The 21,433-nt window shown below is 32.3% G+C and overlaps 2 protein-coding genes across 2 annotated transcripts; both read left to right on the top strand.

Annotated features, from left to right (window-relative positions):
- The first annotated feature begins 3,477 nt into the window (after positions 1-3,477).
- Positions 3,478-7,738, top strand: LOC7463778 (vacuolar protein sorting-associated protein 27). Its single transcript, XM_002324171.3, has 10 exons — positions 3,478-3,810; positions 4,024-4,080; positions 4,176-4,243; positions 5,065-5,257; positions 5,333-5,433; positions 6,369-6,444; positions 6,538-6,597; positions 6,662-6,712; positions 6,797-6,875; positions 7,379-7,738. The coding sequence occupies exons 1-10, from the start codon at positions 3,727-3,729 to the stop codon at positions 7,474-7,476; spliced, it is 867 nt and encodes a 288-aa protein (XP_002324207.1). The 5' UTR covers positions 3,478-3,726; the 3' UTR covers positions 7,477-7,738.
- Positions 7,739-10,599: 2,861 nt separating this feature from the next.
- Positions 10,600-11,703, top strand: LOC18107730 (RING-H2 finger protein ATL39). Its single transcript, XM_024590121.2, has one exon. The coding sequence runs from the start codon at positions 10,727-10,729 to the stop codon at positions 11,249-11,251; it is 525 nt and encodes a 174-aa protein (XP_024445889.1). The 5' UTR covers positions 10,600-10,726; the 3' UTR covers positions 11,252-11,703.
- Positions 11,704-21,433: the final 9,730 nt, after the last annotated feature.

Below are 21,433 nucleotides of genomic sequence, written 5' to 3'. Positions count from 1 at the left end.
GGGCAATGACTAGGTTTTTGCTGGGTTTCTGGGCAATGTTCTTCATGTTCTTAAGAAGAACATTGGCTTAGCCCCGGACTTGGACCAATTTTGGTCAATACCTTTGCACCAAACCTTTATTTATACTTAATTAATTAATAATCTAGGGTTTTTTTTTGCATGAATAACATGTTTTTGTAGGGGTTTTAATCCTAGGGTTTTAGTTTTGAACTGAAATCCATTTTGACAAAATCGTGATTTTTGAATGATAATCGGAGTGAATGAATGCTAGATTAATGATCTTTGCTTGATTTCCAACATGTCTGTGTCCTTGGTTTGTCCATATATGGTCTGATTTGAGAGTCATGCGACTAGGTTTGTTATGAATGTTCACGTTCGTTATTTATTTTGTGTTTGATCCATTTTGCTCAAGAATTATTTAGTTTTTTTTTGTGTTTAATCTATTTTTTGGCTTTGGTTTTGTTTTGGGTTGTTTTTCGGGTCAAATCAGGATTTTTAGTTCGGTTTATGGTCAAATAAAAAATTTCGGGTCAACCTAGTTGGGTTAATGGGCTAAGACTTTTTCTGGTTTGTTATTGTTTTAATAAAAGGAAATTAGGCTTAAGAACATGTTTGACAAACACGTCCTTAAGCCTGTTTTAATAGTTCGTTTTGAATAAAAATGGGCTTGTTTATATAAATTCCAAAACAAATCTAAAAAATCTCAATGATCAATTTAAAAATTTGTAGGTCCTTTGCATGTTTTTCAACAATTTTATTTAATATCAAGACTATAAATTTATATTATAAGATACTGACTTGTTATTAAAACACCTATTTTTCATTGAAATCTTAAGAAATTCAAAATTTCTAAAAACATTTCTCATTAAAAAAATAATAAAAAAGTGTTTTATTTGGTGTGCATACGAGCAAGTCTCTCAAAAAATAAAAATCATATTTTGGCTTAAAAAAAATACATGGTATGATTTTGTATTTTTTTTATATACACAAAAATTCAAAAAATATCTTTACATGCATTTTTGGGATTTAATAATCAATTTATTGAATCAATTAGAATTTGGCTAATATTTCAAAAACCCTAAAAATAAATTTATGAGAATTAATGGTCAACATTCTTATATAAATATTGGACTTATAAGTAGGCTGATATTTAAATATCAAAAGTTGATTACAAAATTCTTAAAATTATTTTGGATATTCATCAATTTTTATTAGGAGTATTTTTCACTATAATTTATGAATTGCAGAAAATCATTTTGCCTTCCAAGATAGGTTAACTCTGTTAGAGCACCTACATGAATTTTTTCCCATAAGAACTTATTTGGGTTTACAAGCCCATAATAAATTCAAAATAATAGATTTATTCATAAGCATAAATCTTTGTTTTAAGCCATAAACGAATCATCGGTTAGGAACCCATCAATACCTTTAAGCCACATTTTGACTAAACAATGCACCTTATCTTAGGTAAGATGTGTTTGAGGTGCTAATACTTTTTCTAACCACAATTAGTCTCTTACCCTAAAATTTCATATAAGACTAGTCCACCTAGGTCTCCTAGCGACCCTGAATCAAACAACTAGGCGATCAACTCCTGCCACGTGCGACAATGGTAGTCAAGTGAAAGTGAATAAGCAGGTTTTGATTACTTTTTCTATTGGTAAATATTGTGATGAGGTGTTATGTGATGTTGTGCCAATGCAAGCTAATCACTTGTTACCTGGTAGACCATGACAGGAGAGTTATGTATGATGGGGTGACAAATATATATTCCTATAAGATGAATAAAAGACCTATAACTCTTGTATCTTTAAAACCTAAGCAAATAAATGAGGAGCAATTGAAATTGAAGAAGGAGAAAATGGTTGAAAATGAGAGCTTGTATATTAAAGAGACCTTCTTTGCTAACAAGGTTTTTCTTGGTTTTGATGATGATGTTATTCTTTGGCTTGGTACTGATTTGTTGAAATTAGAAGATGTTTCTCATGATACATATTCAAGGTCAAATTTTTTTAAAGAGGGGAGGATGATACGAACTAAATCAGATCCGAATTTGGCTTTAAAATGTATGCTGACTAGTTTTGCGAGATCGAACATATCTCTTAAACCGTACATCAAAAAGAGCTAAAATTTTACATAGAGATAATAGACACATGGAAATATATTTTTGTAAATTTTCAGGTCAAATGGAGTTCAGGAACATATTATTTTAGAGGATCAAAGTTACTAGACAAATTTTGTCAAATCTATCAAATTAGATTTAAACTATAGGGTTACCTCTGGAACAAAGTTCTTAAGTATAGAGTTATCTCTAAGTTAAGGTTCTATCAAACTTAATTTTTAATTTTCCGGGTTATTATCTAATCCATTAAAGATTGTTTGATTACGTGATCAAGAGATTTGCATCATTTTACCTATTTTTTTCTCTTGTAATTATTTAAAAAAATTTATAAGGAGCTTTTCTTGTTTTTTTTTAGTGATCGAATTCCCTATACTTCGTGCAACTTTATGAACGTGGCTAACAAAACTAATCCAATAGAAAATAACAAGTGTCCTTTCATATTTTTCAATATAAAGAATTTTTCAATATAAAAAACTAAACAATGTTTCTTATAATTTATAGCAAATATAATTTTAAAATTTAAATAAAAAAAATTAAAATTTTTAAACTCAAGAATATTACATTAAAAATTATTTTCTACTATAATTTATATAAAAATATTTTTAAATTATCTATTATGTTCTTAATACGAAGCGATGTCTATTAATTCTTCATTGAGAATTTGAGATTATTTTGTCAAACAAACTATTGACAAGGTTATGGACATTTTCGTGATATTGCATAAACCACGGGGACTCAATTAGTATATAAAAAAAGTAGAGGGTCCTAAGAAAAATACAGGGATTAAAAATGGTAAAAAAAAAAAAAAAAAACAACAATGATCAGCCAATTATAGTCGCCCACAAGAAATGATATTTTAACTAGTATATTGGTCCGCGCTCTGTATCGGATCAATAATAATTTTTTTTAAATATAAAAAATATAGAAAATATTTTAAGTGTTTTAAATCTGGCGGCCAAGCTAGATCAGCCAGACCCAAAAGCAATGGGTTTGGCGGTCATGCCAAACCCAAATAGTCTTGGGTCTAGCGATTATGCCAGACTCAAATAGCTTTAGGTGGCTTTTAGATTTAGTGGCAATATCAGATCTAATATACTTGGATCTCTAGTTATTGAGTTAAATTCAATAACATTAGGTTTGATTGTCGAGCTAGATTTAATATCTTTGAGTCTTCTATATGCTAACTACTTTTAAAATAAAAAATAGAACAGACAAGACTCTCCATGATGCTCTTAATGTCTACAACATAGTTTATAATATAAATAATTTATATACACAGTAACAGCATAATAATTTTTCCACGCGTTTGAAAGTATACTATAATTTGTGATAAAAAAAAAGTTGAACTAAAGACGGTTTGGAGCGCTTAGAAAAAAAAAATTGTCCACTCACCACAAAACGGTTCCGAGTCCTTACACGACATCGTATGAGGAAACAGGGCATTCGGGTCATATCCCATCGGGCAACCCGATAACAGAAAATATCCGAGGAGAAGAAAATCAAACAGAAGATTGAAAATTGAAAGTTGAAATTGGAAACTGAAACCAAATCGGAATCGGAGACCGATAAAAAAAGAAAAAGAAAAGAGATCGGAGACGGAGTAGATGATGTCAACGGAGCCTCCAGCTTTTCAAGAAGCATCTCGCTGTGACGTCTGCAAATGCAGCTTCAACACTTTCCGTCGCCGTGTAAACTCCTCTCCTTGTTCCTTTTTTTTTATATATATAATCATCAATTGAATCATCATAACATAATTTTTTGAATCAACTAAAACTAATGATAATAAAAGAACGGATTGATTTGATCAAAGCTAGTTTGCTGCTGCGATCATGGATTGATATAGAATTGCTCACGATTTTTATCATCTTCTGTTTTAACTTATTTTTCATGTTTTTTGGTAGCATCATTGCCGTTGTTGCGGAAGGACATTATGCCATGAACACTCGTCAAATCAAATGGTCTGCCTTTTTTTTTTTTCTCGTGTGTGTGTTTCTGACAGTCGATTTTTGCGGATTCCTTAATGTATGAATTGTGTGTTCATTAATTAATTCAGGCTTTGCCGCAGTTTGGGATACTCTCGAATGCTAGAGTTTGTGCTGATTGTTTTAACAATTCTACCCGGTAATTCACTCAACTTGATCTTATTTTTATTCTTAAATTTAACTGTTCTAGCATGTCATGCCATTCATAAATTGCATTAGAAACTATCGAAGAGTATGCCCATTTATGCGAAAATGTAGTTGAAGTTCGTAAATATATATTAGACTACTAAGCATGTTAAACAAAAAATGTCCAACAAAAACTATAAGCATGTAAAAGCATAGTTAATAGTAAACATGCTTTCTACACAAAAATAATAATAGAATTCTAGCATGCATACTAAACATATGATCAAACTTGTAATTGATATTAATTTAAAATTTTAGCATGTATACTGGTAATAAAAAAATATCTATGTTTAAATTAAAACAAAAAAGGATACTCACTTGTTGAAACACTTTAAAGTAATGAAATTTTTGTTGTTGTCAATGATGAATCATTTGTCTTTAAGGTTTTATTGCTTCTCAATTATACAACTAGGATTTTTGCAATATGCCTCCCAGGATTCCTACACCATCAATTTAGTTTATATGCACTTCTAAACAAAGTATTTGAACCAAAGAATATGAAATTCAAATATTTTACAACAAGATAAACCTAAACTCTAGATTTGAAAGGAATACCAAAGCTTAAAATGAGAAGAAAACACTAAAATATTCTTTTACTTCATTTTTTCTTTTCTTTAGTTGTCAGTGGTTTGTAGACATTGATTATCTTCCATGTAGATTAGGGCCACTGAAGGTTTTTTTCGTTCTCTTGTCCTTCCTTTCTCACCTTTATGAAAATCTTGCTTCTTTACGTGGAATATTTATTCAGTTATCATAAATTTTGTTTGGACACAGATCAGAGAAAGTTGATGGAGTTGATTCCATAACAGATAAAGTTTCTAGATTAGACATTGATACAGAAAAACATCCAAAACCAGAACCAACAACACAGAATCAATCTGCTGCAGGTGTTATAGAGTGTAAGTGTGGGATGCCTTTATGCATCTGCGAAGCACCAGCAGCAAAAACAGATCCGGTTCCCAAGCAGGTATGATTTTTCTATAATTATTTTAGATCCTTCTGTCATAAATGGAGGTAATTTATTTAATCCATCACGTAACAGGTAAAACTTTCTTCCACCTTCACATCCCAGTCGAATTCAAAACCAAAGAAAACAGATGCTGTTCCGAAGAACAGAGGCTCCACTTCAAGCAGCAAGCCTAGGTATGTTCACTGTTGAAGTCCAAACGTGAATGAACATTACGTATGATTTGTTGTAAGCAAAAATGACTTAGTATGCAAATCCAAATGAGGTGCAATTACCTGGCAAAGATTTGTTCTCTTCATTGAGCATTGAGCTTATATCTTGGTAACATGCTAGTAGTGCAACAAATGATGCCATTTTTAAAGATCTAACTCAAATATCAAGATTCACATAATATGATACTGCGGAATCAATATATAGTTAAATTAGGAGCCAAGTATTAGATATCTTGTAAATTGTAATGAAACTTTCCTAGAACTCAGTAAGAATTAAATTACTTTGGATGAAAATACGTCACCATACCACTACTTCGTGGTGAAAGAAACTAGTTGCCTACTGGTCAGCCACTGTTGGTCTTGCAGACATGTGGTTTGCGAGATTCAAGTTGGCAGGTGGAGTTGCAAGATCATGGAAGTTAACTATGTTAAGGTTTGCTTTCTTTTTGGGCATTATCTTTTGTTAAATGAATTCAAATAAGATTCTAGCCTCTCCCCCTCCCATCTGTCATCTTCTTACAACCCTTGACCTTTGGTCATCTAACAGTGTCCCACATTGAAATATAAGTTCATAAATGACTATTGGGTTTCGTACTTGCATATACTAAACCTGCTGCATCCACTCCAACTCCAGACTCATAAATCTGATGAAATATGATCCTCTGCATGGGCACCGGGAGCTAAAATAGATGCATGTTGTGTGTTGCAGGGAATGTAAATTACATTTTAGGACCAGAGTTAAGTTACTAGACAGACAGAAAGGGGATGACTACTTTGTTTAGAATCTAATTTTTGCATCATTTTTCTCGTTTCATTTAGATACTCAGCCTCTGCCTTCTAAAGTTAGTGGGAAATTGTGTTCTACTAAGGTCCTTCATTAACTTGTGAAAACCTTGCAGTTCGGTTTTCAATCATGGCCAAATTACAAATGGTGGTGTAGATAAACCTCAGATGGATTATGAAGTCAATGGAGAGGTATAATCGACTTATGATAGTCATAAGGGGTGTTACTTTTTCATAAGAGTTTCATGGATCAGTTATCTGTGCCCATTTATGTGTTCTGCTTAGGGTTTAAGGGAAGCCATAAAGAATGGTGATACTGTTGCAGTCAAGAAGCTTTTGAGTGAGGTATTCACCATCTTTAATGCAAAACAGATATGAGAAATGAAACTAAACTCTGATGTCTTGGCAGGGTGTGGATGCAAATTATCGTGATAAGCAAGGAATGTCTTTGCTACATCTGGTAACAATCTCTTACTTTATCTGCATTGCATATTTTGTATCTCCGTAAAAAGTATGACACTAATGAAAGGATGATTGTGCTTAGGCTGCACTATTTAATCGAACTGACATAGCGTTCATCCTTATGGACTCCGGGGCAAGCATGAACTATAAGAATGCGCAAGGTAATTAGTCTTATATCCAGCATCATGTCTTGCTATGGTGCCCAGTTTCATTAAACTGTTTGATTAGATAAGGGAATCACATAAGATTTGCAAGGCATGTGTAGACATTATGGTGAAACGGTTTTAAAATGACTGAAATTCTCAATGAATTTGAATGCAGAAAGCAACCAGACATACTTTTAAGGTTCTGAAATTTTGAAATGTGCTTAATAGCTCTTTCAGGTTGCATACAAAGTGGTCATAAGGGGAATTACGGAGTAATCATTTTGTTATTGAAGAGTTATATTCTAGTACATGTTTTTAGTTATCTTGAGCAACAAAGAAAGTTAAACTGCACTTTGCAAGTTAGGTTAAATGTGGTTGTAGGGAATGATGATGTTGCATGGATGACCAAGGACTCTAATTTCTTAAAAATCATCCAAGATAAACTTACTTGTCATTGGTTGTGAGTGATGTTGGTCCCCAGTATTCTACTTCATGCTAACGCATTGCTTCTTTTCTAGGGGAAACGCCATTGGACTGCGCTCCTGCAACTTTGCAGTACAAGATGAAACAGAAAATGGAGGAATGTGGACAACAGGGGCCACATGCCAGTGTTTGAGAGCTTGCACATTGTTTATATCCTTAAATCTGCATGTGCAAGTTGTCTGTTTCCCGAAGAAATTGTATTGATTAAGTTTTGTATTTGGTCTGTATACAATGTATGTTGTGCATTCTAGCAGATGAGCTACCAGTCATCAACTCATGGACTGCCCGATACAGCTCCTCTTGCAAGGTAATAAGAAGTTGTCTTTCTGTGTTTGAACTTTGTCTAGCAAAAAACATAATATTCTGATTGGAACATCAATGTTGAAATTGAAAGACATGCTGACTCTGCCCCCTATCCGTACTTGAAGCCCTACGCTGCTCATATTAAGATCAAGAAAAAAAAAACACGAACACTACTCTGGCTTTCACACTACACTATGAAAAAAAATATTGCTGATTGAAGCAGTGTTTTTTTTTTAAGCATTTCCTATTTTGAACCTTTTAGTTTTAGTATTTTAATTTTTATTTAAAATTTTATTTTGTTCATGTTTCTGTTCATAAAAAAAAAAAGAAACTCATTTAAAAATAATGGAGGAGAGAGAAAATAATTGGTTAATTAATATTTAATAATAATAAAATCGATCTTGATAAGTTTTATTATAATGTTTTTGATTCTTCATGAAAAAAAGTAGATTAATGTTTAGATTAAAAAAAAAAAAATTGGAGTGATTTTTGAATTTTTGAGCAATGAAAGGTTGATTTGAGACTATTGAAGGTTTTTTTTTAACGGGAGGGGGGTTTTCTATGCATTTTTAAAGGAAAAAAAAAAAAAAGAGTTCTTTTAGTATGAGACGGCCGGTAAACATGCCGACAACAAGTTGCGTCTCTTGTTTTTTTTTTTTTTCCTAGGATGAACGACATGATTTTACCATTTAAAACAAGAAAAAAATGGTCAAACACCATGGCATCACCTCCTATTTTACGTCGCCCGTGCAATGGCCCACATTTGTCCTCTTTGAAAAAAATGGTCGAACCCGTACCTAGTAAAGATTCCTTCTATTTCAATTAAATTTCATCAAAATTAATTAATAAAAAAATATATTAAAAAATTATGGCATTTTTTTTATAACATTAGTAAGTTTTTTTTTAAAGAATATTTTTCTTTGTTTTCATATAATTCAATGAAAACTTTTTCATGAAAACAAAAACAAAGTTATTTAACCCGGATCAATAACCTGAATAATGAATTTCGCAGGTTAACTTAGATTTACTCAGACCAATTCAAAATTTTTTTATCTTAATATTTTTTAAAAAGTTAAAATGATGTCATAATAAGATTTTTTAAAGTTAAAATCAAGTTTTGAATAAGTTGCATTTGGGTTTGTCAGGTCGATTGAGTCATATTAAGGCAACTCCAACTCAATTTGATTTTAAATCTATGCCAAACAAAGGGTTAAGTTAGGGTCAAGTTGACCTACCAGGTTAAGTTTAATAACACAATTAAAAAGTTTCTCGGAGAATGCAAGAGTAGTGTATTATTTTATATTATTTAATACATTCAAGTTAAAGTTACTTATGTTATTTTAATTAGAACTTTGATTATGATAAAAGATTATTGAAAGCAAATTGGTAACAAAATCTCAAAAAAGAAAAAAGGAAAGAGTTAATAAGATAAAAAAAATTTTAATTTGAGAGATATTTTTATCATTATTTCAAATCGTCCAAATTGTTTTATATATTTGTTCTTATTGCTTTTAATTTTTTTTAAATATAGAACATAAAAAATGTTTTTGTGAAAAAATATTAATAAGAAAAGAAGGAGTCATATTAGCAAATTATTTTGTTTTAATAAAATTTAAATTATTACTCTTCTTAACAAAAAAAAAATTTAAATTCATTGCTATATTATTAAATAATTTTTTTAATGGCTCCTATGCCACGAGACCAAATATCATAATATAAATTTATTTCTCAATTTTTTAGATTAATTTTTAGTTAGTGTTGACAAATCTTTCTAATATTTATTGCCAACATATATATATATATATATATATTATCAAATGCACATATCGGGTCAATTTTGAATTCTCTTAACCTGAATCATTATCTAAACTAGGTTTAAAATTAACGTACGTGGAAGTTGCTTCGATATGACCACCCAACTTAGCAGGGCCAAAAATAACCCGGATAATCAGTAAAAAACATAGTTTGAATTTAAAAGATGATATTTTTTTTATATTGAGAAAACGACATATTAGATCGACCTAAGATTCATGACTAAACCCACCAAACCCGTGCTCAGGATCATGGACTCTAATAAGTTTAACAATTTTGTTTTTAAAAACTATTTTTACTTAATGATATGATAATAAAAATAGACGCTTGTAAAATTGAGCTCTAACAAAAAATCAAGATGTTTGTTTGAGATTGTGATAACCACAAATAAAACAAATTGAAACAATTTATGAAAATCAATTCAAAATCAATCAAATATTGAATGATGAAGTCAAATAAAAAATTCAAAACAATTCAATCAAAAGAAACAAAATTGGAAGATGGGATTTTAAAAAGAAATTATTTGACATTGTTATTAAACTCATCCTAATGGATCAACCTTGAAACCTCCTGATCCAACTTTTTATCTAGCACAAGTTTAAAACTAACTCACATGAGAGTTTTCTCAATGTGACCTAATCAATTTGACAGATCTAAAGATAAAACAAACCACCCACTAAAAGCATAGTTTGACTTTAAAAAAATTTCAAGTTGATATTTTTTAAAAAATATAGAGATGATGATATATTAAATTGACTCGGGTTTACAACTTAACTTGTCAATTCCGCAACCTGAATCATAAAATCTACATGGTTTAAAAAAATTATTTTTATTTAATAATTATATCATGAGATAAGAAAAATATAGTAGTTATTAAAATAAAAGTAACTAGAGATAAGAAGCCATCGTCTTTGTGTGGTGTGACCTACACGAATGCACATGACAGTGACCAGTCGGCAGTGACCCTATATTCCTAGCAGACATGGACACCTAACAATAAATAAATAATTACAAGAAAAAAAAAAAAAAAAAAGGTAAAGCAAAAGGCTCCCACCGTTATCACCCCTCACCTTTGCCTTTATAAACCACCCAAGATGCTCACTGGAACTTCTCCCTTCCTCCCTTCTTCTTCTTCTTACCCCTCTTGCTTAGTAGTTTTTTTTTTTTTTTCCCTCTCCCTCCCTCCTCTAGGGTTTCCTTCTTCTTCCTTTTTTTTTTTTTTTTTTTCCTTACTTAACTACTGTGTTGTTTGCATTGATTTATATATAATGGGCTTCTTTGCAGAAGAGTCAGGGTTAATAGTAGCCCATCTTATCTACAAGGCAGCTCTTGCTTTAGCAGTCTTGATATGGGCCTGGGACTGGGCTCTGAGATTTAAGAACAGAGCCCATTTATCCTCCTCTAGCAATGATTCTCTACAGCAATATCATCCTGTTCCTTCTCCACATCAAGTTATGGACGGTCTGATTTCGACCACTTTCAATGACGTCATAGAGAGGGTGCCAGGGGTTTGTGACACATGTGCTGTCTGCTTGAGCCAGTTGAGGGATCAAGATGAGGTCAGAGAGTTGAGGAACTGCGGCCACGTGTTCCATAAGGAGTGCATAGATAGATGGGTAGATCATGATCATGATCACGATCACGATCACGATCATGACGAGAATCACAATACCTGCCCACTGTGCAGGGCACCGTTGCCGACAACCTCACGAAGTCTGGCTTGGACCAGGACTGAGCCTAGTTGGGCCGTTGAGAGAATTCTCTACCTCTTCGGGGATGATTTGATTACGTGATCAATTCATTGTCGCTGCGCTCTTTTCAGCCGCCACTTCCTCTTTATATATATATATATAACTTTTTTAATTTTAAATTATCTTCTCAATATCTTTAAATCGTTTAACATACTAATATTAAAAATAAATCTTAAAAAATAAAAAATATATTTTAATATATTTAAAAAGTAACTTTTATCTTCCTTCCAAACAAACTATAATCGTGATAGCCAATAATAAGCGGCAACTCATGAAAATAATTAATTAGTGTGAGTAGCAGCAGGACAAATTTTGTAATATTTTTTTTTTGAGTTGTATATATGTACTTTACGGTCTACGTACGCCTTTCAAATATTACGTTCTCTTGTAGTTGCATTTTACATTAATATGTTTTAATGAAGTATTTCCGTTCTTCTAACAAAAAGACAGATAAGAATTCTAGATTGTAACATTCTATTTATTTATATAGGGTTTTTGGATCAGTTTGTGTGCATCTCGACTAATTTTTACAGGCTCTAAAATTAACGATCAGATAAGTCTCAAGTGACTATTAATATTAACAACCTCAGGGCTCGAACCTAAAACTAGAGGAGAAGCAAACCTTTTAATCCCAAACTCCAGCTTACATGCACTTCGACTAATCCCCACGTACCCTAAAATTAACGATCAGATAAGTTTCTAGTGGCCATCAATATTAACAACCTCAGGGTTCGAACTTGAAACCACATGAAAAGTAAACCCCTTAATTCCAAATTCTTACCATTAAGCCAACTACTAAATGATTTTGTAACATTCTATTTTGATAATCCCTAGCTATAGGCTGGTATATTAAATCAAGAAGGAGATTTATTATTTTCATTTCTAAGCATGAAGTGTCCAATATAATTTATTTAATCTATGAAAAAGTACTCTTAGGCATTCAAGGGTTACTCGCAATTACACTTTTCTTCTATAATTTTATAAATTACAGTCTATATACTGACTGGGTCAATGCAAAATTAAATTGGGTCAATGCAATATTTAAGTTTAGATGAAAAAATAAATTTATCCTCAAATATAATATAACACAAAAAAACATATTAATTCAACAATTTGATCTATACATTGACTTTTCCCTCTTCTCCACGAACACAAATTCTAAAAGCAAAATCAAAACCTAATCTACTTTTTTTTTTAATTGATTTGTTTAATTAGCTGAACCCAAATCTGCCCTTCTCAAAAGTGATTTTTGCTTAGGTTGTGCTACTAGAATTCTCTTCCTCTTCTCATCTCAAACCGAGCAAAAGACAAACATGTAACAATTGTTTTTTCAAATTGAGATTTTGAAATTCACAGCAAGTTCGTTTTGTTTTTGTTAAATATTGTTGATTTATTATAGTATACAATGCTTGTCGTCCTTGATTTCATAAAAAAAATAAAAACAAATTATTATTTTTTGCTTAATCAAAAACATTCAGAATCCCCAATACTTTTTGCGAGTGGTAAATGAATTATTCTTGTTTTTTTTTTTCAATACCAAAAAAAAAAACCCCAATTAAAGCTTGCGGATTATTGTTCATTGAATTCTAATTATTAAATCTTATTTAAAACTTGTTTAATCTATGTTTAACCTTTGTATAACCTTTGTGTAACCCTTGTGTAACCCTTGTTTATTTATTTTTATTTTTTATTAATATGGGTGTCCGGGTCAGGTTGTGTGCATCTCGACTAATCTCAGGAGTTCTGAAGTTAACGACCATGTAAGCCTTCAATTACCTTGAATTTTGTGAGACTTGAACTGATAATTTCTAGAAAATAAATCTAGAACCTGACCGGTTAAATTATATCCTCTCAAGTTAATCCTGGTTCATTTTTGCTTGAGCTTTATGTAACAATTTATTGTTCACCATGAAAAGAAAAAATGATGGATTCGTTATTCATCATGACAATTCTATTATCTCGAAAAAAAATATAAAAATAAATTTTTGACTTTTACCTGAAGGGTTTTATGATTTGGGATGACAAAGAAAATTAAATCTCTGATGATGCCTTGACATTAAAGATGTTGAATATGCATTCAGATAAAGTATGAAGTTGAGAAAAAAAAAACCAAATATTATGAGGATCTCCTGAGAAGGGTCTCCTGACTATAATTAAAAAATAAATAAAAAAGGATGGATATAAATTTTATGTTTATGATGATGAATTAGGATCTTCATTATTTTTCTCTCTCTTTTATAGCTTCTAAACTTAGAATCAGAGGTTTACGAGATAGGTAGAGTAAATGATAGAGAAGATCATGAAGATGGGTTTTTTTTAGAAGTAACTATCATTTAACTTATTCTATAAGAATATAATATGTTGTTTCTTACTTGTACAGAACAGCCCAGAAAGTAAAGACAAAGAAAGGATGTCGCAACTCCATGATCGTCTATCACCATTTTCTCAAGCTCTGATCGTAGAATTTGGTTAAGGTTCGAACTTGTTTTCTTGTATAAGCTAGTAATAAGCTACTCGACAATACTACTCTTGTGGAAGAAGAAGAAGAAGAAGAAGAAGAATGGAATGGCCATATTGGTTTGCTTCAAGAATTAATATATATTGACAGTACTCCACTCAGTTTCAAAGAGAAATATCAAAGCTAGTTTGGCCTTCTATGCCTATATATATATATATTTGAAGACTGAAGCAAATCTTCAACTTCCTGCTCCATTTGAAGATGAAGATGCACTCATTGACAAGTTTGCTACAGTTGATCTGGAAAAGGCAGAAACTAAAAAGTAATCCATCCTTCACAGAAACATTTACTTGGAAAAACTAGTCTTGTTTCTACCAATCTAAGGAATGTTTATGTTAGAATATCATTGTCAACAACTTGTTGCAATATTGAATATCAATTATCCAGTCTTGTTACAAAACCTATGAGGTTCACCTTGATCATCGAAGCTGTGAAGCTTTCAAAGAAAGTTGGCTGGTTGGCATTAAACAGGCTGATCAAATCCGCTGTCTCCGTTCTAGGAGTAGAAAACAATTCCTTGTTGCTTTGGAGTAGGCCTGCCTTGCCTCAGCATTGGATAAACACTTAATCATCAGACAAAACAACTAGATCTTGTAAAGGTGTTCGAATGTCCTTAGAAGGGCATAATTAGCACAAGTTTTGTAATTACTTGTGTTCCCATCCTTCTTATGAGGGTCTCCCAAGGAAGGGCCTCAAAACAATAATTAGTAAGTAAAGAAAAAATGATAGATCTCAATTTTACTGTAATGTCTTGTTGCAATAAATAAGGATTTTCTTTGCTTTTTTATTTTATTTTTAGCTTATAAACTTAGAATCAGATGCTAACGAGAGGTGTAGAGCGAAAGATAGAAGATGAAGATGGATTTTTTAAAACTAACAGTTAGCGTGTTCTAAAAGAATATAATGTGTTGTTTCTTACTTGCACAAAATAGTCATGAAAATGAATACAAATTATACAATAAGAAACAAGCCCAAGTATATTACATTGTATAATCAACTTCGAACTTAAACATTATTCTTTTTCCCACAATGAATCCTCACTTGTCCCTCATTCTCTGTTACAACATATATGATTCTAAGTTGGGAAGCTTTCAAAGAAATTTATCTAGTTGGCTCTAAAAAGGCTAACCAAATATTAATGTAGTCAGGCTTGCAATAACGGATGATTGCGTAGTCATATGTGGGTCTACCATAATTAGATGAGTATCTATCCCAAATAAATTACATAGATAGCCTAACAGATATATTCATGGACCAGTAGGACATGTCTAGGCTCAAGGGAAGATCTGGTCGCGCCAGACCAAAATGATGGCTCAAAAAAAGCATAATTTTTTATTCGACCGTTGAATTGCGTTCAAACTATATGGAATCGCTAGGAGATTTAGATATAAAAAATCTCATCTCGAGGCCTCAATTTTGGTAGTTTTATGATTTTCCTTAGTATTTTTGGATTCCATGCATTGTTTCGGATTTTATGGTTGTTTCCATGTTATTTTTGGATTTTTTTTCCTGGTTGAAGTAGGGTTCCTAGCCTATTTAAGGAAGCAAACTTCATTATTATTATTTTAGAGAGAATAAACTATGAGTTTGAGGTTCACATCTGCAGCTCCTTTCGCTCATAAAAAATTCCATGATCTTTGTTTGTTGTTGTCTTTAGCTTTCGCCTGCATCAAATCCTCTTCATCGTAAGAGTTGAAAACAACCCAATAACATTGTGTCTGTCTGCCTCTAGCGGCCAAGCTATTGGGTTTGACTACCGAGCCAGACCCAATAGCCTTGAGTCTGATAATCATGCCTAATCCGAGTGCCTGGGATATGGCTGCATTACCAAACCCGGGCACCTGGTATCTGGCAGCCATGTCATTTTTTGGTACCTAGGGCAAAACATTATGTCCCTAATTATTCTTTCAATGTCAAATATATCCAATAGAAAATATAATTTCACTTTAGCTGCATGCTTAGCAAGTTTTTTTGGTAAGAATAATTATATTATTATACTGTTTCAATCCACAAGAATAAAAGACATGAGGGAAATTGAACAAGAAGAAAAGAAAGGAGGGAGTTGAAAATCTTCAACTGGTTGAAGATCAAAATCTTAATCTATACCGGGTAAGGTATTCTAAACAAGATCTTAAAAAAATTCATTTTTAAATTCGATGAAGAATTGATGCCTTGATATTGAATCATAGGTTAGGGTTCTTAGACTTAAATTGGGGAAAAAGTACTTATTGTTGAGATTAAGTTAATTCATGTGTGTGGTATGTAGTTTATGAAAGTATTGTGTGAAGGGGAGGGGGAGATGAATCTGGACAGACTTGTCTCCTAACTTTCGATGAGATTTCGGGTAGGAGGATGAGGGGATTAGGATCGGGTTCTCCATAGAAATTGTAGATTTGAATGTTAGCTAACCAAGGAAACTGGTCTTGCTCAATTTGGAAATGTAGAACTTCAGTTATGGGTTACCAACTGAGACTGAGTCGTGACTGATTATGTAGGGCAGTAGGACTAATTAGTAAATGAACAATTTTGACTATCTTGGAGGCAAAACTGGGTTCTCCTCCCTCAGAGAACTAATAGCCTCGTGTCTTAGCTTTCTAACGAGATCAATCTCAGTTAAAATAGAGTTTTAGAACTTTAGATATAGTTAAAAATCTGATGAGTGTTCAGACAGTAACAGTTGAAAATTGGACAGTAACAATTCAAAGTCAAACAGTAAAAATTGGAAAAGTCAAACAGTAACAGTTGGAAAAGTCATACAGTAACGGTTGGAAAAGTCAAACAGTAACGGTTCAAAGTCAGACAGTAATGATTGGAAAAGTCAAACAGTAACAATTGGAAAAGTCAAACAGTAACAGTTCAAAGTCAGACAGTAACAGTTGAAAATTGGACAGTAACAGTTGGAAATTGGATAGTAACAGTTCAAAGTTAGACAGTAACAGTAGACTTTCATGTGAATACTATAAATAAGAATATAAAAGAATTGAGTCATACGAACACTTGTATATTGAGATATTAACTCTGAAAATATACATGATATATGTATGTATGTTATTATAAGGAAATGAACATGCATAGAAAGTAACATATGAGTAATGGATGAATATGAATTCTCTATAATATCGGCTTGAAAGAATCATAACAAAAAAAAAAGTAGAAAACGGATGAAGCAGAACAAGTAGAAAACGGATGCACCAGTTTTTGGGGATTCTATTTCGATCCAAACCCGACAACCCACATCTACATTTATATACGAAATTAGAAAGACCCCTTTTTTAGTTTCGTTTTGGCAGACTGAATACCAATCTAAAGCAGTGAAACTAGGCGCTTCATTCAAAAAGGCGCAGAACGGTGCAGGAGTTCCTGGAACTGATGCATCAATTGCGATATTTTAATGGATAGAATACTGATGAGATCGTACAGCCAACAAGGGAAAGATCTTTTTGCTTGTAGAGCAAGCTGATTGGTTCGATTTCAAAATTCAAACCACTCTCATTAATGGTGCTGATCTCTCTGCCTGTCATTTTCAATGACACTTTCTTTTATACAACGATAGCACTTTCTTTTATACAACGATGGGCTTTGAAAACTGGAAGATTCTATTTCCCATCACTTCCATTTACTGTAGCTGATGGAAGGAAATAAAAGTTTAGGGAGGGAAGGTAGAGAAGCTAATGAGAGTCTGCGTGGGGGAAAGAATAACAATTTTTATTCTACTTACAGCCCCTCCATCGAAGCAGAACAAGTAGAAAATGGATGCACCAGTTTTTGGGGATTCTATTTCGATCCAAACCCGACAACCCACATCTACATTTATATACGAAATTAGAAAGACCCCTTTTTTAGTTTCGTTTTGGCAGACTGAATACCAATCTAAAGCAGTGAAACTAGGCGCTTCATTCAAAAAGGCGCAGAACGGTGCAGGAGTTCCTGGAACTGATGCATCAATTGCGATATTTTAATGGATAGAATACTGATGAGATCGTACAGCCAACATGGGAAAGATCTTTTTGCTTGTAGAGCCTCCATCGCTTCGGAGTAGGCTTGCCTTGCTTCAAGGTTGGAAAAATATTTGTTGTCGAACTGATTTATTGTTGTTGGGACTATGTTAACAAGCAATGTGCCATCTTTGCTTCAAGGATACATTTTTTTTGTAGGGTCTTTAATTGAGTTCTACTCAATATAGGATTGGGATTTCCTAGTATTGTAGAAATCATAAATATTCGTGTAAAAGTTGTATTTTTATTGGTATAAAACTAATCGATGAATTTCCCGATGGAAACTTGCAAGCCTATCCATCAATAAATATTATTAATGGCTCACCAACGGACTAATTGTCGGTAATATATCATGCATCACAAACGGATTCACCTACAAAGTCACTGACAAACAAGCTATATCAGTGAATTCATCAGTCTATATCAAAACGATTCACAGTTCTTTTTTAATTATCTGAGGAAATTTAGCCTATTATATTGACAGAATCACCAAAATGATTTTTATGTCCGTCAATATTTTAGTAGTTTGTTTTTTTAAAACACTATTAAACAATTTCACAATAAATATCATTAAACAACTAAATTAAATTGAAGAACATGTTTTATATTATTAATTTAACTGTACAAATCAATTACAAATATCTATATACGTTAAAAAGTAGCTGGAGTTGCAGGTGGAGGTGGAGGGGAATGAGGAAAAAAATCTCGTAGAGGTTAATAAGGGGAACGATAATGACTGGACAAGTATGCCATCATCTTCTCCCATTGCTTCCTACTTTCTTCTTCATACTTTGCCTCTATTTCGACCTTCAAAGCACCAACTTGTTCGTCAACCAACTCCTTGACAGCTGATGATGGATGTCTCGAGCAAGATTGTGGAGTGCCTACAGTCGAGACACTACAACCTGACATTAAATCTTGGGTCATAGTTATAGAGATATCATAAATCCGATTCTTATTGGGTCCACCGGTTGCTCCAACCTCCAACCATAACTCTGAATCATATTTTGGATAGGTTGAAGGATCCTCTCCAGGTTTGGTATGCATGTCAGCATTATATTGTTCTTACACAAAAAAATAAAACAAGTCAAAGATGTTGAAAAAAAACATTAGTCCAAAAATTATACAAAAGGTTTTAAAGTTTATTTCAAAAAATACCTCAACTCGGTTGTCCATGAACTGTTACACCTTTTTCTGTCTATCCTCCCTCCCTTTATGTGTTTCCAAATATAACTCCATCAAAGTTAGCTCGTGCTCAAACTGTGTAGCTTGCAAAATAAATTATTAGTTAAACATTATCACAAATAATCATAATCACTACCATTTTAAGAAAAATACTTAATAAAACATGGTCTTACCATGCATTTTGCATGGTTAATAAAAGGAAGTGACCGGCCTATATGCTTGCTAATAGAACTTTGAGTCTTCTTGTTTCTATTCGAGGACCCACTCTTTGAACGCCTTCTAAAACCCTCCAACATCTAGAACTTAGATATCTCTCCCAATTACTCTCAATGATGTGGGGAGGTCTAAAATTCTTCCACACCTCAAAGTTATCTAACTCAGCTCTTTTTTTAGCATAAGTGTGTGTGTCATACCAAGAATCACACAACCTAATTCAGAAGTTCATTAAACTAAAAAAAATAATTATAAGAAATATTACAATTTTATAAAAAAAACTTTTCACATTAAAACTTACCTAGTTGCATTGTGATTTTTCTAGACTTGTATAGCAACCTTATAGTTTGCAGCATCTAACCACATATTTTTCTTATAATCATTTGAATAAAATAATTAGTTTTTAAATTTAAAAAACATGTACATTAACTAAAAGTTATTATTACACAAACACACACACACACACACACACACACACACACACACACACACACACACATTAATCTTAAACTTTCCCCACCAAGCCTCAACCATAGGCATCCATTCTGGATAACCTCTAGTCTGACTCTATTGAGTCAAAGAATGAGGAAGGGAAGTGATAAGTGAAAAATATGCATATATTTTTATTCCTTTTATACTATGCCTTTTAAGTTATTTTGAACTTATTTGAGTTGATTGGAAGTTATTTTTATGAGTTTGGCATGCAGAAAAGATTTCGTGAATTAATTGCTAAAAGATAAAATTCTGCATTTTATATTTTGGATCTAGCTTCTTGTGACAGTTTTTTTGCCAAGTTAGAGTTCCAGAATGAGAATGTGGGCTTAATCTAAGTTGAATTACACATGTCAAGCTTTCTAGGAAGGTATTATGGGCAAAAATCTGATCTCATTTGGACCTCGAATCAAACCTGCAAACTCGGGTCAGAATCCTTCTCACAACAGGATTCTCTACTTTCACACTAGATATTCAAACGAGAATATCTTAATCTTCTGATATCGAAATCAGGCGATTCAAAAACCCAAATTCATCTACACATACAAGACTACAACTTTAATGAAGGACTCTAATCAATTTCTTGAATTTTTCATTCAAAACCCCCGTTCTTTCTCATTTCAGTATACTGTAAGAAGATTAAATGAAATTTTCCTTGGGTTCGACGTGGTTTTCATGATCATACTATAAATTTAATTTGTTTGTGATAATTATATTTTGGTGGTTCCGACGACCGACCAAGAAGATCATTTCAAGCTTGCAAATTTTCTCAATGATGTTCATTTCAAGCTCTTTAATATGTTGGGAATGCAACTTGTTCAAGCAAACATCTCTAAAAAATAACTAATCTTCATGAGTGCATCCCATATCTCTTTTGACGATAAATCATGATAAGCAATTGAAATGAATGTTTGTATAAACATATGGAAATCATAACTCTTCATTCCATATAATTTGCATTCCTCTAAATTCATCAATCTAGTTATGTTCAAAGTATATCCATCAGAAAATCGTGGGCTCTTAAATCATTTATACACAAGAAATTATGTTTTTTTTTCTAAGATGAATGTGCCTTTGGGCTTTGCAACACATACCCCATCATTAAGTAGCTTCATATTCTATTAGTCACAAAACAAAGCTATATCCATTCTAGCTTTTATATTGTCACTTTTTTTTTCCTTTGACATCCATGATTGTGTTAAAAATATTTCAAACACATTCTTTTCGATATGCATGACATTCAAATCATGATGAATGAAATTAGTCTTCTAATAAGTAAGAACTCCTTTATGTTATTTCTATATCAATGATGACTTGGTAAGAACCTTCAATGACAATAAAAAAAAATAAAAAATCTTTACCCCCACTCGTTAAGGTGAAGGCCTTATTGTTTTCCATATAGTATGGACATACTAATTTTTCATGTGTGCTCCATTTGAAAGACATCCCATTCAAGAAAATCATTTATAGTCCACATCAAAGCTTTCTTCATTTAAAAATTTTGTTTCCTTAATACATCATATGCCAAAGCCCTGGATGAACATAACTGATTCAACTCATCAATTAATGATTAAAGACAAACATCAATATGCATACTTGGACTGTAAGGAACGAGTATGACTATGGATAAAAACATGAATTCTAACCTCATAAACATCGTTAGAAGCAAGTTGTAAATTGCTAATATGACCTAAACAGATGAAACCCATCGATACATAAACCAAGGTGCACGTTATATGGTTCCATCGAAAATTGAGGATGCATATTTTGCAAACTACTTTCAAGCTTCACCATCGGAAGGATGCACCATGACGCCATCCA

Source organism: Populus trichocarpa, chromosome 18 (assembly GCF_000002775.5).
Source record: "Populus trichocarpa isolate Nisqually-1 chromosome 18, P.trichocarpa_v4.1, whole genome shotgun sequence".
Lineage (NCBI taxonomy): Eukaryota > Viridiplantae > Streptophyta > Magnoliopsida > Malpighiales > Salicaceae > Populus > Populus trichocarpa.
The sequence above is the reverse complement of the archived record's forward strand: the minus strand, read 5'-3'. Positions and strand labels throughout refer to the sequence as shown.

Excerpts from the sequence above, each read along its gene's own strand:
- LOC7463778 (XM_002324171.3), top strand. The coding sequence starts at position 3,727 with ATGATGTCAACGGAGCCTCCAGCTTTTCAAGAAGCATCTCGCTGTGAC. Across the intron at positions 5,258-5,332 it reads CAGATCCGGTTCCCAAGCAG|GTAAAACTTTCTTCCACCTT; the intron begins GTATGATTTTTC and ends ATCACGTAACAG. Across the intron at positions 6,713-6,796 it reads GAATGTCTTTGCTACATCTG|GCTGCACTATTTAATCGAAC; the intron begins GTAACAATCTCT and ends GATTGTGCTTAG.
- LOC18107730 (XM_024590121.2), top strand. The coding sequence starts at position 10,727 with ATGGGCTTCTTTGCAGAAGAGTCAGGGTTAATAGTAGCCCATCTTATC.